Source organism: Geotrypetes seraphini, chromosome 8 (genome assembly GCF_902459505.1).
Source record: "Geotrypetes seraphini chromosome 8, aGeoSer1.1, whole genome shotgun sequence".
In the NCBI taxonomy this organism is placed as follows: Eukaryota; Metazoa; Chordata; class Amphibia; order Gymnophiona; family Dermophiidae; genus Geotrypetes; species Geotrypetes seraphini.
The window spans coordinates 57,455,649-57,475,535 of NC_047091.1; the positions used below are offsets into that span (position 1 = coordinate 57,455,649).

Here is a 19,887-nt window from a genome sequence, read left to right on the forward strand (position 1 = left end):
GATAACCGCGGGAAATAAACCCATGTCATTTTCTAGTGTCTATTTCATCCTCTGTCCTTCTACTCCTGCATTCTTCAAAGCAAAGCTTGTGGGTCAGTGGTTGTGGCCATTCATACTCTGATTCTTATGTGAGCCAAGGATAATGAAGCCATTGTGACATCACTGATGTGATTGGCTCTTAGGCACTGGTGGAATGAGGCATTATGACATCACAATATCTGTTCTGGATACCAGAGACTGTCATTCTGTAGTGTCTGTTTCAACCTCGGTCCTTCTACACCAGCATTCTTCAAAGCAAAGCTTGCGGGTCAGTGGTTGTGGCCATTCATACTCTGATTCTTTCCTCTCTCCTTAAAGAATGACATGAAGATGGTTTCCCGCGGATATCCGCGGGGACGGGAACGGTGATGAATTTTGTCACCGTGCCATTCTCTAATTAACGTAGCTCAGAGGGTGTTTGAAAATCTGCTCCATAGGTAATTAGTACAGAAAGTGATCTTTGTACAAAGCAGCAGTCTTTAAAAACCTTTTCCTGCCCTTTTTTCCCCCCATGTGATCCTACAGTATAAATTCCAAGGCCAACACATGTGGGGGAAGCAAAGAAACAAGGGAAATTTAGAGCAAGACTGTGGAATAAGAGGTTGGGGGAGGGGAACGAGAAGAAGATTCACGGGAGAAAATGGGCTGGAAAAGAGATGGAAAGCTAGATTCGGTATAAAGAAGATTGTAAGAATGAAGGGTGGAAATGAAGACATCAACGCACCTATGTGCATCATCATCGCGCCAACATCCATGCGTGCGCAGAAGGCCTCCAGATGCGGCCCCGAACTGGGGACTTCTAAAACCCGGACAAACTGCCGGGTTTTGGAAATCCCTCCGGGCACCCGGACAGTCCTCTAAAAGAGGCCATGTCCAGGTTTTTCCCGATGTCTGGTAACACTACTCTCTCACGGTCCGAATATTGGGTGGAGTGAGTGTAAGACCCATGAGGCTGTAGCACTGGGATGGACTCTTCAAATTGTTAGCATGAGGTCTGTACAAAGGATCAAAGTGCTTAAAAAGTTATAAATAGAAGCCATTCCTCAGAGTATTGAACAGGGGTTCTCAACCCAGTCCTCGGGAGGCACCCAGCTAGCCATGTTTTCAGAATATCTACAATAAATACAGTCTGTATGAAATAAATTCACCTACACGGTGTCAGGTCAAAAACGCACCGGGACAAAGGCGCGCGCAGACAATTGAGCACAGCACGGAGGTGTGCACCGCAGAAAATTACAGTTTTTACGGCTATGACGGGGGGCGTGGGGGGGAACCCCCCACTTTACTTAATAGAGATCACGCCGCGTTATGGGGGCGTTGTGGGGGGTTGTAACCCCCCACATTTTACTGAAAACTTCACTTTTTCCCTGTTTTTAGGGAAAAAGTTAAGTTTACAGTAAAATGTGGAGGGTTACAACCCTCCAAACCCCCCACAATGCCGGCGCGATCTCTATTAAGTAAACTGGGGGGGCTCCCCAACAAAACCCCCCGTCAGAGCCCCTAAAAACTGTAATTTTCTTCAGTGCGTGTCTCCGTCTTGCGCTCAGTTGTCGGAGCGCACCTTTGTCTTTCGCGGGATTGTCTATGAACCACCTACACTGCCTCCAATGTATGCAAATAGATTTCATATCTATTCATTGTGGGTGTGTCCTGAGGTCTGGGTTGGGAACCCCTGCTATAGAAAAATATTTACATCTCGATAGGAAAGCTATACTGAACTGTAAATATTTTTATCTAGTGCACAGCAGCCAGGACTAAGACATATCCGTCTGTAACTTATGAATGAAGCTGTCGAGAAGAAAGCAGGGAGTGCAGGATTTTTGCCAGCCAGAAAGCAGTGCTCATTCTTTCCGAGGGATACTGTTTCATTCTTATGTCCCTTTAATCTACTACTGTATGTTAAAGGATGGGCAGGCGGTCAGAATACCATCCCCCCCTTTCATCTACAGCTGCCCCAGATGTTGGCCAAGGAATACACAGAAATATATCTGATTCCTCTTTCCAATGAAATATATTACCCCCCTCCCCACCCCACCCCCACCCCCCGTTGGGGAGGGGAAGCTCAGTACGGGAATGTGTTTGTAGGGTTTTTCTAAATATAGGAAAGAGCTGACCCAGAATCACCGCTCACTCACAATGGAAAAAAATCCTTGCTGCCAAGTTGAATGCTGGACCGCTGTGTACCTCCGAGACTTTCATAGCTAGAGCAGTATGGTTGGGTTCAGCAGGAGACCATAAAGCTCTAGGCCCCGCAGATTCATGCTTGCCCCCCCCCCCCCCCCCAACTAGCTGGACTGTGTGGTGTTAGAAAACTGTTGCGTAACTTTACTGCATTCCCATGTCAGCTCTTTGGGGAAGGTACATTGTGTGAGTACACAACCCATCTTCATAACGAGTTGTGATCACCAATGTCTGTGCTTGAACTCCACTCGATCTTATTTTTGTAGATAATACTAGCTGGCCCTGTAGTGTTCAGCTACTGTAGTGAACCTGCCTTGTACATTTCCCCCATCTGCAACTGAAGCAGTCAGAGAAGCATGACTAGACCACGGGAAAGGCGGTCAGACTTGGGAAATATTCTTCTAACCACATGTGTTTTGTTTTTTAATTGGAAAATAGAAGTTGCAGGGCTGAGGAAAAAAGAAGTCCACTTGCTTTTGATGATGATGTAGAGAAGCTAACCACAGACCCAGCTGTGTAACCGTGCAGCTCGGCCACATCTGGATGGTCATGGGAGGGAGCACCAGATGTGGGATTGTTTTTTGGGAAGGCGGACACATTCTTTGCCCTCTCCAAACCACGCGCAGTGTGTCTAGCTTTCCATCATGAACAAGTGCTGCTAGGAATCGAGGGACCCCACCCGAAACCAGGGCTGTTGCCCAGGCCCAAGGTCACCGGGGACAGGCCACGCCACCCTGGATTTTAACCTTCAGTCTATGTCAATCCAAGTTACAGGGAACGTCGGCCCTGGGTATTCATTTTACTGGGGGGATTCTTTTTGGGATGTGTAATCCTGGTTATCCTATTCAAAACAACAGTAAAATCTAGCCCAGCAAAAATCTGGAGGAGTCAGAAACTAATGTGATCCAAAAAAGACCTGGTCCAATATCTCAAAAGATTTTTTACACTCTGGACACACTATATTGTGTATAAATGCCTGAATATTGGGTAACTCGGGGAGCAGCTCAGTCTGTGGGAATCTCCATTAGTATCTAGGAGATTCACCTGGGGTTATCCACAATATATGTGCACCCTCCAGCACACTGCCAGGTCTCCCCATAAACATCATTCAACGCTGACCCGAGTATGATTTTTTTATATATCCAATTTTTTGTGTAAATATACAAACTTAAGTCCAGGTGTGGAGAGTGAAAATATAAGAAGAGATATGTGTATCAAAAAATTCATATAAAACCTATCAATCACTGAACCCGTGTTTCATAATAGGTAAGAGAAAAGTTCCCAACTTTACATAATTAATGAGTCAATTTGAAATGGAACTTATCTCCAAGAGTCCGCGAATTCCAGCGTGTCCTTCAGGGGGTGCCCTGGCTGATTGCCTGAGTGCCCGCTCCTGAAATCTTTCAAATTGGCATAGCAGCTAGCTCCTGAGGTGGATGAGAGAGTTTCACTGAAGAGGGGTTTTTAGTTTATTTCCTGTTTTTCAAAGGCTTTTGGGGGCTATGGGTATCTAGGAGCTTTTAGCTGCCTGCAAGGTCTATTTCCTGTTTTTCAAAGGCTTTTGGGGGCTATGGGTATCTAGGAGCTTTTAACTGCCTGCAAGGCCTCAGTTCCCGCCCCTTTAGTATGTCTTGAATTTTTGGTTTTCCAGGACATGAATACCAAAAGAGTGAATCTGTAGGAATTGACAGGAAGAATTCCACAATGAAAACCCAATGCCAGGTGTTAATTTTCTAGCACATAACAAGAATGTAGCGCTCTATAGTCGAGTTCCTTTCTCTTCTCTTTTTCTTTTCCTTTCAGTCTTTCACACTCCCACCTTCCCTTGTCCTTGAATTCAGACATGGCCTAGAACAATGGATTAGTCTAAACAGCTGTGGTCTTGCCAGGAATTCCCCCACCCCCCTGCCCAATGGATGCCAGAAGATTTGCCTCTTAAACAATCCCAGCTTATTATTCAGTAAGAAAAGTAAGCATGACCTAAATTTAACCAGAAAACAAGAAAATGTCGAAAAGATTTACCGCACTTTAACCTGAATTCGAGCAATACCAGGTCCCTGGACCAAGTGAGCCGGGGATGAGAAATTGACCAAAGTATCATATTTATTTATTTATTCAATTTTTTACCGTTCTCCCAGGGGAGCTCAGAACGGTTTACATGCATTTATTCAGGTACTCAAGCAATTTTCCCTCTCTGTCCCGGCAGGCTCACAATCTATCTTAACGTACCTGGAGCAATGGGGGGATTAAGTGACTTGCCCAGGGTAACAAGGAGCAGGGTTTGAACCCACAACCTCAGGGTGCTGAGGCTGTAGCTTTAACCACTGCGCAAAACTCTCCCCGATATGCAGATATTTTTATATCGCACCGGTCTACCGCTATGCCATATCTCTCCACTTCAATCGGTTCAGAACGCTGCTGCACAATTCCGCCAGGATTATTATTTCCACATTACGGTATTCCTTTCCTTGGGGCACTTCACTGGATCCCAGTCTGTCTCCGCATACAATTCAAACTCCTCTTACTGACTGCGTTCAAGTGTTCTTGCTCTGCAGCTCCTCACTATATCTCCTCTCCCGTTACTCCCTGTATTCCCCTCCGGGAACTCCATTCATCAGACAAGTCCCTCCTCTCTGTACCTTTCTCCTCTACCGCCAACTTCCGTCTCCGTCCCTTCTACCTTGCTGCGCCACAAGCTTGGAACAACCTGCCTGGCTCGCCACATCTGGCTTCATCTCTGGTTGGTATTCAAAGCCAGGCTAAAATCCCACATATTTGAAGCTGCGTTTAAACACTGACACAACCAACATATCTGTCTCTCATTCCCTTAATAATCCCCTACCCTCTGTGTCATAATTAGATTGTAAACTCTTCTGAGCAGTGACCGTCTCATGCATATATAGTGTACAGCAGGGGTCTCAAAGTCCCTCCTTGAGGGCCGCAATCCAATCGGGTTTTCAGGATTTCCCCAATGACTATGCATTGAAAGCAGTGCATGTACATAGATCTCATGCATAGGTCATTGGGGAAATCCTGAAAACCCGACTGGATTGTGGCCCTTGAGGAGGGACTTTGAGACCCCTGGTATACAGCGTTCCATGTGCCTGGTAGAGAAATAATAAATTGTTGTTATATTGTTTTTTTTCTCTGTTCTTACTGAGCTTTGGGAAACCTTTATGGGCTGAAACACTTCCCCATTCTTGGGCTTCTCTGCAGGCTCTGTGACACTTGTTACTGAGCCAATGTACTAGAATTATCCACAGCCAAAAGTAGGGTTACCAGATTTTAGTTGACTAAAATCCAGACCCATGGCCCTGCCCACAGGCCTGCCCTGTTCTGCCCAGCCCCGTTACGCCCACATCACACACCCCAGCTTTGCCCCCTCAACCTGTTCTTGTCAGGAGGTAGGTCATGTACGGATGCAATGCGATGGCATCACACGCGCGTGTGCCCATGATGTCACCGTATTGCATCTACGCATGAGCGAATGCCCTCCCGACGCAGTCCCAAAGAAGAAGCTTTTCAAAACCTGGACAAAGCCATCCGGATGCCCCGACATGCCCTCTGAAAAGAAGACATTTCTGGGTAAATCTGGATGTCTGGTATGTAAAGAGAACAGTTTTTGACTCATCATGCATAATGGGAACCTTGAAACCCCAGAAGCCCTATTACAATACTTTTGTCTAGGGCAGGGGTGGGCAACTCCGGTCCTCGAGGGCCGGAATCCAGTCAGGTTTTCAGGATTTTTTCAATGATAATGCATTGAAAGCAGTGCATGCAAATAGATCTCATGCATATTCATTGGGGAAATCTTGAAAACCCAACTGGATGCCGGCCCTCGAGGACCGGAGTTGCCCATCCACCCCTGCCCTAGACAAAAGTATTGTAATAGGGCTTCTGGGGTTTCAAGGTTCCCATTATGCATGATGAGTGACAAGTGGAGTACCGCAGGGCTCAGTCTTGGGCCCGCTCCTTTTCAACTTATTCATAGGGGACCTGACTCAGGGGCTTCAAGGTAAAATAACACTATTTGCCGATGACAAGTAACAAGTGGAGTACCGCAGGGCTCAGTCTTGGGCCCGCTCCTTTTCAACTTATTCATAGGGGACCTGACTCAGGGGCTTCAAGGTAAAATAACACTATTTGCCGATGACGCCAAACTATGTAACATAGTGAGCGGCTCTGATTTACACGATAGTATGACGCATGACCTTTTTTTGTTGGAACGTTGGTCATCTACCTGGCAGCTGGGCTTCAATGCCAAGAAATGCAAGGTCATGCACCTCGGCAGTAGGAATCTGTGCAGAACTTACACCTTAAATGGTGAAACCTTAGCTAGGACTGTAACAGAACGAGATTTGGGAGTTATCATCAGTGCAGATAGGAAGCTGCCAATCAAGTGGAGAAGGCTTCATCTAAGGCAAGACAAATGTTAGGTTGTATCCGTAGAAGTTTCGTCAGCCGGAAGCCTGAGGTCATTATGCCGTTATACTGAACCATGGTGAGACCACATCTGGAATACTGTGTGCAATTCTTGAGGCCACATTACCGTAAAGATGTGCTAAGAGCAGAGTCAGTTCAGCGGATGGCCACCAGGATGGTCTCGGGGCTGAAGGATCTCTCATACGAAGTGAGGCTGAACAAGCTGCGGCTCTACTCTCTCGAGGAACATAGGGAGAGGGGAGACATGATTGAGACATTTAAATACATCTCCGGACGTATCGAGGTGGAAGAAGATATTTTCCTTCTCCAGGGACCCTCAGCCACAAGAGGGCATCCGCTTAAACTCAGGGGCGGGAAATTTCATGGGGACACCAGAAAGTATTTCTTCACCGAAAGAGTGATTGATCATTGGAACAAGCTTCCAATACAGGTAATCGAGGCCAACAGCGTGCCAGATTTTAAGGGTAAATGGGATGCCCATGTGGGATCCTTAAGAGGGTGGAGTTAAGGATGGGTCATTAGGAGAGGGATCTCCAGGAGAGCAGACTCAGGGGGGTGGGTCTGTGAAGTGGGCAGACTTGATGGGCTATGGCCCTTATCTGCCGTCATTTTTCTATGTTTCTATGAGTCAAAAACTGTTCTCTTTACATAGGGTTACCAGATTTTACGATTGAAAAATCCAGACACGTGGCACCACCCCAGGCTGCTCAGTTCCACCCAGCCCTGCCCAAGTCACACCCCATTCTGCCCCAGCCCCCCAAACCTTTTCTCCTCAAACTCGGAGCCACATATGAGGGATCTCTGAGCATGTGCAGGTATGACATCATTGCATTGCATCCATGCATGGGCAGATGCCCTCTAAACGTGACCCCAAGCTCGAAGCTTTTCAAAACCCGGACGAAGTGCTGGGTTTTGAAAAGCCTTCCTGACACCTGGACAGTTCTCTCAGAAGAGAACATGTCCAGTTAAATCTGGACATTTGGTAACCCTATCTTTACACCACAAATGATTTTGGATCCCCAGTCTGCAGATGATGCTGGATACAAAGTTTGGAGATCACAGTTGTCTCCTATTACACAATGGTAGACGTGAATTTTTGAGTCTACATCACTGTTCTACCAGTGTGGTTTAAGGTCATTAAATATTTGGTTACCTTCTGGGTCAGTATTGCTTGCTAGGACTTTCTCTATTATCCATCAGGGCAATTTTATAAGCTGGCACCCAGAGGTACGTGCTACTTAGGTGCATCTGAGGTGTCATTGATTGACAGGTAGATGTCTAGGTGCTCTAGACACTATTCTATAAGGCGTGCCATAGGGCCGGATTCTACAAATGGTGCCGGTATCAGTGGCTGCCTAATAAACAGCCATCGATCAGTTGTCAATCACGCAACGGCGCCCTTTGAAGAATCACGACTACCTCAAACTTAGGCACAAGAAATATAGGCCAGGGTTTTCAAGACCTACACTTCTGGCGCCTATGTTTGACGTGAATCACGTCTGGCCTAAGGACGCTTAAGATCATTTCTGGCATTAGCCACGCCTACGTCAACCCAAGACATTCTAAGGCTTCCCCGTAAATGCAATCTAGGCACCTCTAGGCGCCTACATTTTTGTTTTTAAATGATTTTTAAATGGTTTTTAAATGACTTTGCCAATTAAGTTAGGCGCCCTTCATAGAATATGTGCCATGGTGCCTAACTGTAAGGGGAGGCGTACATATGGGTACAGCTTGGGTAGGCCATGGGTGGGTCTTTTAGGTATGCATATAGGGCCATATCCTACAGTATATATGGTGCCCAAAAAATTGATGCTGACTAGAGCAGCACTTAGCACAATTCTATAAAGGGCACACACACCTTATAGATTACTACTACTACTACTATTAATTATTTCTATAGCGCTACCAGACGTACGCAGTGCTGCACAGCGTCACAAAGAAGAAAACACTAAGCGCCAGTGCATGTCATTACTTTTAGGCGCAGCCATTTAGGTCAAGGAAAACCAGGCCTAAATAACAGGGCCTAAGTTGTGCATGAACCGGGCTTATTCTATATCAGGGCATGTAACTTTTAGGAACGCCCACAATCCACCCATGCTCCTCCCCTGGCCACACCCCCTTTTCAGACTCTTGCTCTAGAACTGATGCACAGCACTTTATAGAATGCGCCTGTCCAGTTGTGCGCCTAACTTTCAATTAGTGTCAGTTAGCGTCAATTATGGTATTAATTGCCGATTATCGGCGCCAATTGGTCTTGTTAAACAATTAAATTGTGCATACAAATCGGCTGTGTGCACCAATTTGTGCTTAAGGCACTATATACAGAATTTGGGGGATAGTTAATGGAATTCTATGTATTTATTTATTTATTACACAGATTTCTATTCTGCACTATCGCCACAAGTTCTAAGCAGATTACACTCGATAACATACAAATCCAGCGAACACATGACTAACAAGTGAAACCTCGTACATAAAAATAAATACTACAAAAAAACATTCTACGGCTCTCTTAACATGAATTCCTCATTTGACTCTTTGGCTGCTATAAATTCCATGCATCATACTTACCAGATGCTAGGGACCACCTCAAGTTTATTAGATTTTAATATACCGACCATCAAACAAATATCTGGCCGGTTTACAGTAAATTAAAAAAAAAAAAGTAAAGGAAGAGAAATTGAGAGTAAATATTTAGAAGTGCATGTAGTGAACATTAAAGACATTAACATGACAAACTTGACAGTGAGGAAAAAAAGGGAATGGAAGGGTAGAGTTACATTGTAGACTGAGAGAAAAGGGAGTAAGGGGAAGTGGGAATAAAGCATGTTGGGTGGGGGAGGTTCTTTAAGAGAGATACAAAATTAAAATTTGAAAGAAAAGAAAAAGAAAAGAAAAATATTAAATATAAAAAAAATTAGCGCCCAAGAAAAAGATCTGGGTGTCATCATGGACAATACACTGAAACCATCCGCCCAATGTGCAGCAGCAGACAAAAAGGCAAACAAGATGCTGGGAATTATTAGAAAAGGGATGGCTAACAAGACTAAGATTGTTATAATGCCCCTGTATCACTCCATGGCGTGACTTTACCTTGATTTTATCCTACACTTGGCTCACATAAGAGCTGCCATACTGGGGCAAACTGAAGTTCCATCAAGCCCAGTATCCTGTTTCCAACAATGGCCAACCCAGGTCACAAGTACTTAACAAGATTCCAAAACAATAAAACAGATTTTATGCTGCTTATTCTAAATATAAACAGTGGATTTTGCAAAGTCCATTTTAATAATGGCATATAGATTTTAAAAAATTTTTTTTTTATTTATTTAGAGGTCCTTGGTGTACCAAGCTCCTGGTGTCTCTGGAAGGGAGGCAGCATGCTAGAAAGAGAAATAGCAGTGTATCAAAATGTCAGTAATAAATTTTTTAAAAACTTGATTTGTCTCTATTATGTCTAGTGCTTCATATTAATCTAGAGCAATGTGTGCCGCGAGATGTTGCCTGGTGTGCCGTACGGTGCAGACACTGATTAGGCCTCAGGCCGGGTCCCGCACCCGCTCCCATGAGACTTCCCCGGTCCCCGCTGCTGTTCAGTTTCGATCTTCTGCTCTGACGCAAACGGAAACAGGAAGTTGCAGCAGAGCAGAAGATTGAACACTGAGCAGCCGCGCGTGCATGTCGCCGAAAAACAAAACCTACAAACTAAGGTGAGGCGAAGGGAGAGAGCTGGCTAAACAGTAGGATCGATTGGGCAGGCGAGTGGTGGCTGCGGGGACCGTGCGATCGCTCGTGTTCCCGGCTCAAATTGGAAGGAGGGAGTGAAAGGGAAAAGGATTCTGGGCCAAGGGGATGAAGACGGAAAGAAAAACCCACAGCAGGAAAGAAAGGGAAGGACAGGCAGGTGAGCCAGATGCTAGAAGCAGGGGGGGGGGGGGGAAGAAAGAGGGAAAAAAGCTAGATGGGGTTGAAAAGAAGAGACACACTGGTATGGAAGAGGAAGATAGGGGAAATCTGGACACAGGAAGGTAACAGAAAGAGGGGAAATTATGTGCATGGAGCATAGGGACAGAGACATAAAGGGGACATGCCATGGGGATGGTATATGGACACAGGGGGGGGGCAATGACAGATACATAGGGGATATATTAGAAATGGAGAAAATAGGAGCACAGAAGCGAGATGGTTTGTGGGGATGGGACAGGGACCGAGCTCGCAGGCTCCAGTGGCTTGCACAAATTACATTGTAACGTGCCATGAAAATAAGAGGGAGGAAGGTAGATAGATAAGCCACGTGAGAGGAGCTGAAGGGTAGTAGAAAGGAACAGATGGTAAAGGAGGGAGGGAAGGGTGGAGGTGGAAAGGAATAGGACAGACATTGAAGGAGGGTGGAGAGGAACAGACCCCGAAGGGAAATGTGGAAGACAGAGTGGGAAGAAGACAGATGCCAGACTATGGGGGAGCGGAGGGAAGAAGATGGGTGCTAGACCAATTGGGGGGGGGGGGTGAAGGGAGAGGCACAGTAACAGCAAATGGAAGACGTAGAGAGAAGACACACAGTGGATGGAAGGAATTGAATGAGAAGATGTGGAAAGCAGAAACCAGACAACAAAGGTAGAAAAAAAAATTCTATTTATGTATTTATTTTTTGCTTTAGGATAAAATAGTATATTAGTTGTGTTGATAAAAATTTATAAACAAAGCCCTGCCAGCTGAACATCTCTTTCTCTAGTTCAGCAGCAGGAACTTTGATTTATAAGAAAGGAATAAGCTAAATATTACAGTACTAAGGCTTATATGGATGCAGCGGGGACGGTGACGGGGCGGTGAATGGGATGGCATAGGCGGGTGACGGTGACGGTGACGGGGCGGTGAAGGGAACGGCTGTTGACGAAGAGCTACGTGTGTGTCTTTCTTCGATTCCAGCCAGAATATCAGCTTTGTGTTCAGCCAAACAGGCCCAGGTTTCGCACTGAATAAAGTATTTTATAATTTTTCACTATTCTGTTTACTTAATATTTCATAATAAAGTAATTATAAAATACTTTCTTTGTGTTTATTTGATTCCTATTCAAGAGAATTACTTTATATATAGTCAATATAGGCACAGAGTTAAATTTTTTAACATTTTCTAATGGTGGTGTGCCTCGTGATTTTTTTCATGAAACAAGTGTGCCTTTGCCCAAAAAAGGTTGAAAAACACTGATCTAGAGTCACATGTCTATACCATCATAATAGATGTAAACTGTTTAGCATTAAGTTCAAGAAATAATCATTTGGTGCTGTTGATAACTTTTAACAAGCAAAGCGCGACTGTGGAGCCTTGGCTTGATCTGTTGGGGAGTTAAACTCCTGGCCTTGAATATGGTTTTGGTTAATCTGTGCATGGTTGTGAGGTCCAATCAGTCTTCTTCCCCTACCCCTTATCCTCTTCCCAGAATACTGGGGATAAAGCTGTGAGCTAAGGGTTCCACCTCACCCAGATCTACCTGAGCAGGTTTCATCCAATCCTGGTTTACCCTATTTTCGTGGAACCCTCCTCCCTTCTTAAGGAAATCAAACCTACTCCATGCATGCAACAGATCAAGACCCGGACTGGATCAGCTTTTTCAAGCTCACTTGGATGAGGTGGCAACCCTGTGTGTGCAAGTGCAGCCAGTGGGAGATGCAGAGAGATGCGGGGCCATGTACAGAGACTCACTGAAGGGCTTCATTTCTGTAAATCAGAAGGCCTGAGAAGCAGGACAGAGAAGTGGGGCCATGTGTGTGAAAAACATAGTTGCTCAGTGGTAGAGCGGCCCTGTATGAGCGTACAGCATGACAGAGAATTGTGTATGGTACAAAGTTGATGGGGGAGGGGGGGGAAGCATTAGCAACAAAATATGATGGTCATTCTCTTTTCTTCTAGGTCTTAATAAAACCTCTACATTCTCCTGCGAAGCACACAATGCTAAAGGAGTCACCTCGTCCAGGACTGCTACAGTGAAAGGTGAGAGAGAGCCCACTCCTGACTCTTCACAAAATTCTGTGCTTCGTTTTTCTGCTCCTTACCCGTCACCTCCTTTTGTGAGCCTTTAGCTCAGTCACTCAAATGCAGAGCACCCCCTACTGGTGACCTACTTAGGACTGAATTTTTGAAAAGGCCCAAGGTTATTATGGAGGGGGAGGATGAGATGAAACCATCTCTCTCTTCCTCTCCCTCTCTCTCATTCTTTCACACACACACTATACATGCACAATCTCTCTCACACAGTCTTCCTTGTTCCCCAGCCAATCCTCAGTTCTTTCCCATCCTTAACCTGACACTGGCACTTCCTCATTTCCTCCCTGATTTCCAGCTCTTTTCCTCTTCGCCTCATTTCTTTGCCATGTCTTCAAGGCTGTGATCTCTTGCTAATTCAGTGGCAACTTTGTCCTTCCTCTGAACCACCATGGCGAGTAGCTTCGTTCTTTTCCAGCCTCCATGCACTACTACCTCTGCCACCTTCTGGACTTGCAAGCAGATTCATGATTAGTACGAGTTTCACAATCCAATCCTGGAGGCACATCCGGATTTCCCCAGACATGCCCCTCCCCCCCCCTCTGGACAGCTTTTCAAAACCTGGAACTTTGTCCCTTCCGGTGGTGTAATACAGGAGGGGGCGGTCTCCGTCCCCCTTCCCACTCCTCCCCCTGCCACGCACGCGCGCCTTCCCTTCCCCATATCTTTTCAACTTTGGTGCAGCCACCAAGCTGCTACCTGCATTGGCTTTGGCTCTTTCTCTGATGTCGCTTCCAGGTCCCGCAAGAGAGGGCCGAAGCTGACCTGGGCAGCAAGTTGGTGACTGTGTGCGCCAAAGTTAAAAAGGTACGGGGAAGGGGGCGCGTGTATGTGGCGGGGGCTTTACCATCTTTCCCTAGTACAAGTTTAAATGAAGAGCCCAGCGGTGTAGCCCCTCTACACCGCTGGGCTCTTCATTTAAACTTGTACTAGGGAAAGATGGTAAAGGCGCTGATAAAGGACCGCATCATTGATCACCTTGACGGACACAGTCTGATGAGGACTAGCCAACACGACGTTAGCAAAGGAAGATCTTGCTTGATGAACTTACTGCACTTCGAGGGAGTAAACAGGCAGATAGACAAGAGTGACCTGGTTGACATTGTATATCTTGATTTTTAAAAGGTGTTCGACAAGGTCCCGCATGAACGACTGCTTTGAAAAATTGCAAGCCATGGAATCGAGGGTGAAATACTCACGCAGATTAAAAACTGGCTGGAGCATAGGAAACAGAGAGTGGGGGATAAATGGACAATACTCGGACTGGAAAAGCGTCACGAGTTGAGTGCCGCTCAAGCCTGTGCTCGTCAACATATTTATAAACGACCTTGAAATTGGTACGACGAGCGAGGTGATTAAATTTGCGGACGATACAAAGTTATTCAGAGTAGTGAAGACACGGAAGGATTGCGAAGACCTGCAACGTGACATAAACACAATTGAGGAATGGGCCAGGACATGGCAAATGAGGTTTAACGTGAATAAGTGCAAGGTGATGCATGTCGGTAACAAAAATCTTATACACGAATACAGGATGTCCGATGCAGTTCTCGGAGAAACCCCCCAGGAAAGAGACTTGGGAGTACTGGTAGACAAGTCAATGAAGCCATCTGCGCAATGTGCGGCAGCGGCAAAAAGGACAAACAGAATGTTAGGAATGATTAAGAAGGGGATCACAAACAGATTGGAGAAGGTTATCATGCCGCTGTACCGGGCCATGGTACACCCCCACCTGGAATACTGCATCCAGCACTGGTCGCCGTACATGAAGAAGGACATTGTACTACTCGAAAGGGTCCAGAGAAGAGTTGCTAAAATGGTTAAGAGGCTGGAGGAGTTGCCGTACAGTGAGAGATTAGAGAAACTGGGCCTCTTCTTCCTTGAAAAGAGGAGATTGAGAGGGGACATGATTGAAACATTCAAGATAATGAAGGGAATAGACTTAGTAGATAAAGACAGGTTGTTCACCCCCTCCAAGGTAGGGAGAACGAGAGGGCACTCTCTAAAGTTGAAAGGGGATAGATTCCGTACAAACGTAAGGAAGTTCTTCTTCACCCAGAGAGTGGTAGAAATCTAGAATGCTCTTCCGGAGGCTGTTATAGGGAAAAGCACCCTTCAGGGATTCAAGACAAAGTTGGATAAGTTCCTACTGGAACAAGTACCTAAGGGCCGCCGCGTGAGCAGACTGCTGGGCATGATGGACCACTGGTCTGACCCAGCAGCGGCAATTGTTTTGTTCTTACCACTGACTCCCGGAGGCCATTCTTCAATTAAACGTATTCCCTGCAGCTGTATGTTACTGCAGCCCTGGAAAATAAAGGCAGTAACATGATCTCTTATTTTAAACTATAGTAGAACTGCCTGGTATAACAGCCCACCCTTGGCACAGGGAGCAAAGTTACACTCACCAGCGAGGAATGCTGCCCGTTGGATGTAGAGGCTTCTAATAGGTGAAACCTGTTTATATAATTCCAGTAAATTTAACAGACAGGAGAACCTGTCAGCATGACTCAGACCCACTCATCTCTCCGGCACTCGGGCAGCGGAACTGCTGCATTAAATGTTTTAGAAGAGCCATGGCAAGAAAACAGAAGAAATTTGCAAAGAACAGTTCCAGGTGCTAAATATAGCTAAAGTGCCACATTTCACAAAAAAAGAAAAAGCATCAAGTCAGAGTTCTAAGAAGCTGCGCAGACATCCTGCAGATTACAATTGCTCTCTGAATTCATTTTTTTACTTAAACATTTTATGCTCTTCGGCATTGAATTGCGAAAGTTTCCAAGACTGGGCTCTCTGAAATGTTGTTATGTGTCGTGCTCCCACTTCTCTTAAAGTGGGAGTGGCTGAAAAGTGCCCAAAGGCAGAAAGGTGGTTTCCAAAACTCTCTGAATTCTCAACGCACGCTCGCTCTGTGCTTGATGGCTTGAAACTCGCCCAATTGAGGATTGACCCAGTCTTTCTCCCTCTCTTTTCTCCTGCCACAGCTGGAGCATATTTGTCAAAAAATATTATCTCTGTTGTGAGGATCATTTGATAAGTCATTTTCGTGCAGAAAAACATTGATTTCTGCATACAAATGAGCTCTTATATAATTAAGTAATGTTTAAAATAAGTACAGTGCAATTTACAAGTTTATTTTGTAAAATAGAGGTTAATATTCAGGGAGGCTCCTACTCAGTTAAATCCCACCTACTAGCCTTGGGGCAGATATAATCAGTGGCATTTAGCTAAGGCATTGTCTGGTTAGTGCTGGGATGGTCCAGGAGCACAGTCCCTTAAGTTAGGGTTACCAGACGGCCGGATTTCTATGGGCATGTCCTCCTTTTGAAGACATAGCCGGGGGTCCGGACGGCTTTTCAGAACCCGGCACTTTGTTAGGGGTTTGAAAAGCTTCCTTCACTCAGTAGGTCAACTGCGCATGCGCTGATGTCCTGCCCGATGAGAGCAGGCATCAGGGGGCGGGGCTGGGGTGGGACCAGGACGGGATTGCAGGCGGGACCAGGGTATGACAGGGCGGGGATGGGTGGAACTGGACGAGTGTAGGGGGTCTGGATTTTCCAGACGGAAAATCTGGTAACCCTACCCTAAGTTATCTAGGCACAAATGATATCTGTGGACCAGCACTGATAACTTCCAGGAGCCACCAAGGGTTAGATTCAGTAAATGGGGCCCAAAGTTAGTTACCAAGGTGATATGTGCTAAACTAGTATTCGACAAAGAGTTCTCTGCACAAAAAACCTATATAGAATATTAGCTCAGTGTGCATTTCAGGTAGGGATACCAGACATAACAGATTTACCCAGACATGTCTTCTTTTTAGAGGACTGTCCGGATGTCCCCAACCCTGGAGCCAGGTGGGTCTCCCCTGTCCCTAATATCTTCTCCGGCATTACAATTTAAAAACTTTGGGCAGCTGGCAGCCTGCAGCTTTAGCGATGAGATGATGTCAGCCTGCCCCAGAAGCCTTCATTCTGCAGCACTTCCTGTTCCCATTTAGGCAGGGCTCTGTAGAGTAAAGACTTCTGGGGCAGGCTGACGGCAGAAGGATCATGTCACTAATAAAGCCTGTTGCCCGAAGTTTTAAAATTGCAGTGCTGGAGAAGGTACTAGGGACAGGGAAGACTCATGAGAGCTAGTCCCAACTCCAGGGGTCTGGAGAGAGAGGCTGGGATGGGATGGGTGGGGCAGTTTAGGGAGAGACTAGCAGAAGGCAGGGGTGGTGCAGGGCACCATGATTGGGACGGGGCAGGGCATGGGGAGGGTGGGGGAGTGGTAGGTTTGCCAGATTTTCCAAACAGAAAATCTAGACCCTCCCTAAACCCGCCCCCAGGCCCAGCCAGTCCTGCCCATCCCTGCCCTAATCCTGCCCCCAGTACCGCCCTAGCCCTACCCCCCACTGCGTGCTCTTGTCCGCCCCCCCCCCCCCCGCTCCATGTTGCCTGTTTATGTCCGCAAATCGCCGGGTTTTGAAAAGCCGTCCAGACCCCCCCGGACATCACCGCAAAAGGAGGACGTCTGGGGAAATTCGGACGTCTGGTAACCCTAGGGAGTGGTCAAGCGTCCTCTTTTTTGACTTAGAAAATATGGCATCACTAATTTCAGAGCTAACTTAATTGGCAAAATACCCTTTATAGCCTCAATAATTAGGGGAAAAAAATTTAATTGGGCGATAAGTGCTTATCTGATTCTACAAAAGATGGCGCTTAGCAGCGCCTAATGCCTAAGCGGGTGTTTCTTTGGGCACAGTGTGATTTCGGCGCCGCTAAGCACAATTCTCCCAAAACTTAGACGCCTGAAATGTAGGTCTTTAAAACCCTGGCCTACATTTCAGGTGCCTAAGTTTTTACCTAGGTGCCACTAGCCACGATTCTGTAAACAGTGCCTAAGTGTGATTGACACGTGGCTGGTGCTGTTTTTCTAGATGCCGTTTATAGAATCAGCCCCTTCGTGTCTAACTTTGGCTTTCTTTTTGAGGACATGCCCGACGAGAGCAAGCAGCGGGGGATGGAATGGGGCTAGGTCAGGATTGGGGGCATGACTGGGGTGTAACAGGGCGGGGATGGTTGGAACTGGGCAAAGCCTGGGGGTGGGTCTAGGGGTCCAGATTTTACTAAAGTAAAATCTGGTAACTTTAGTCCTGAGGCATGGAAATGTAGGTATTCTATAATACCATGTCTAAATTCTGGGAACACCCCTGACCCGCCCATGCCCCTGCTATGGCCACACCTCCTTTGGCATGTTTTGAAATTTAGAAGCACCTGTTTGTAGGGTAGATCCATGGGTAATTCCTAATGACTGCCAATTAAATGCATATGAACACCGATAACTGATCAGTGGCACCAAGACAGCCAATTAATTTATGCACAGATCTGCAATGGACATCCAGAATTTAGCGGCAAACTTTGGCCCACCTATACAGAATTTGGAGGTGCCTTCTTAGATACTTAGTGTCAATATCTGTCTACCTGGACATAAATCAACCTGTTGTGGTCAGCTGACTGCTGCGGGCTGAACTTCCACCAGGTACGTATGTTCATTTACTCCTGCTCTGTGCCTTCAATCTAGGCAGGATTTCTGCTAGTATTTTATAAAGACACCGTGCTATAAAATTGCCCTCAGTATTGCTAAAACCATTAGAGCACTGGACAGCAGTGGTGTAGTAAGGGGGGGAGGGGGGTCCGCCCTGGGTGCCATCTTAGTGGGGGTTCCAGCACCCAGCCTCTTCTCCACCCCACCCCCGCTCCTTCCCTGCCCCCCCTTCCCCCATACCTCTTTAATGTTCCCGGCATGAGCAGCAGCGTCGGCTCTTCCTCTGACATCGTTTCCTGGACCCGTGCCTAGGAAGTGACGTCAGAGGAAAAGCCGACGCTGGCACCACAGCAGGTTTGGGGTTGCTGCTCGCACCAGGAACGTTAAAGAGGTATGGGGGAAGGGGCGCGCGCACGTGGCAGGAAGGGGCATGGAAGGAGCGGGTAGGGGTGGGGCGGAGAAGAGGGCAGGGAGGGGTGCCACTGCCCCAGGCGCCTCTCACCCTCACTATGCCACTGTGGGCATTATAGCTGGCACTATTCACCTGTAGCACAGGTGTTAGATTTTGATTATTGTCCCACAGATATGCTAGTATTTTTTACAGAAGAGGCTACAATTAGGTGTCCCTTTATAGAATTGCTCTCAGCACCCAGGGGCTAAAATTTTTTTTTTTTTTGGGGGGGGTGATATTCAGTCGGCAGCAGGGAACATTTATGTAGCCACCAGCATTATTCCTGGTTATTCAGTGCCAAGCCATGTCCAGACGCTGCCATTGAATTTGTGTAGGGTTACCAGATTTTTAAAGTGCAATCTGATATGCTTGATGGGTGTCCTTTTCACTGTTTATCTCCTTAGCTTCTTCGGAAGCTTCTCAATTATATTGTAGTTCTCATATATATTAAACCAATAAAAATATTTGAACTAAAAAAAAAAAAGTAAAAAAAAAACTTCTAATTTCCTATACATCTTCAAGATCACTTCGATCGACATCTGCTGTCTATTCCCTCACTACGCCATATAAACTATGACACAAGTCGATCGTCTGTTTTCTCAGTAACTGCCCCCCTACTTTGGAATTCTATCCCAATCCATCTTAGAGAAGAACCCTTGCTAGACCGCTTTAAATCAGAGTTGAAGACTTTCCTATTCAAGGAAGCCTTTGATGTATGACTTCTCATCTCTGGAGTTTTTTTCCAGACAGGTCCCCTCCCCTGTGTGCTGGCCTTTTACGTTCCTCTGTTCTCTTTGCCAATGGAGTTCTCCCCAACACCTATCCTGTTGTTTTTTGATGATGTACATCTGTTCTGGTCTACGAGTACGTATAACCCTCGATGTTATAATTATGTACTCCACTTAGAAGTATGATAAGCGGTATAACAAATTTTAAATAAACTTGGACATGTGGCCCCGCTCCAGTCACGCATCGTTCAGCCCCGGCCCCACCCTCTTCATCCCCAGTCATGCTTCCACATTAACATTTGTCATCTTCTCTGTGCCTGGAGTAGGGTTACCAGATTTTCCATGGCCCTGCCCCTAGGCCCTCCCAGTTTCGCCCATGCCTTATACTTTTTTCTTGTTAGGAAGGCTTGTGCTGATCAGTTTTTGTTCTACTTCCTTATCAGATTGGTTGATTGCCATCTGGTGATGTCTTGAGC

General features: G+C 46.3%; 1 protein-coding gene across 5 annotated transcripts in view; it reads left to right on the top strand.

The window, feature by feature from the left end:
* AXL (AXL receptor tyrosine kinase) overlaps window positions 1–19,887 on the top strand; it is a 246,106-nt gene that overhangs the window by 128,144 nt on the left and 98,075 nt on the right. For all 5 annotated transcript variants that reach the window (XM_033956315.1, XM_033956312.1, XM_033956314.1 and 2 more), the window contains one exon: window positions 12,572–12,652. In XM_033956315.1, coding sequence (XP_033812206.1) covers window positions 12,572–12,652 — 81 coding nt within the window. The remainder of the gene's footprint in view (window positions 1–12,571; window positions 12,653–19,887) is intronic.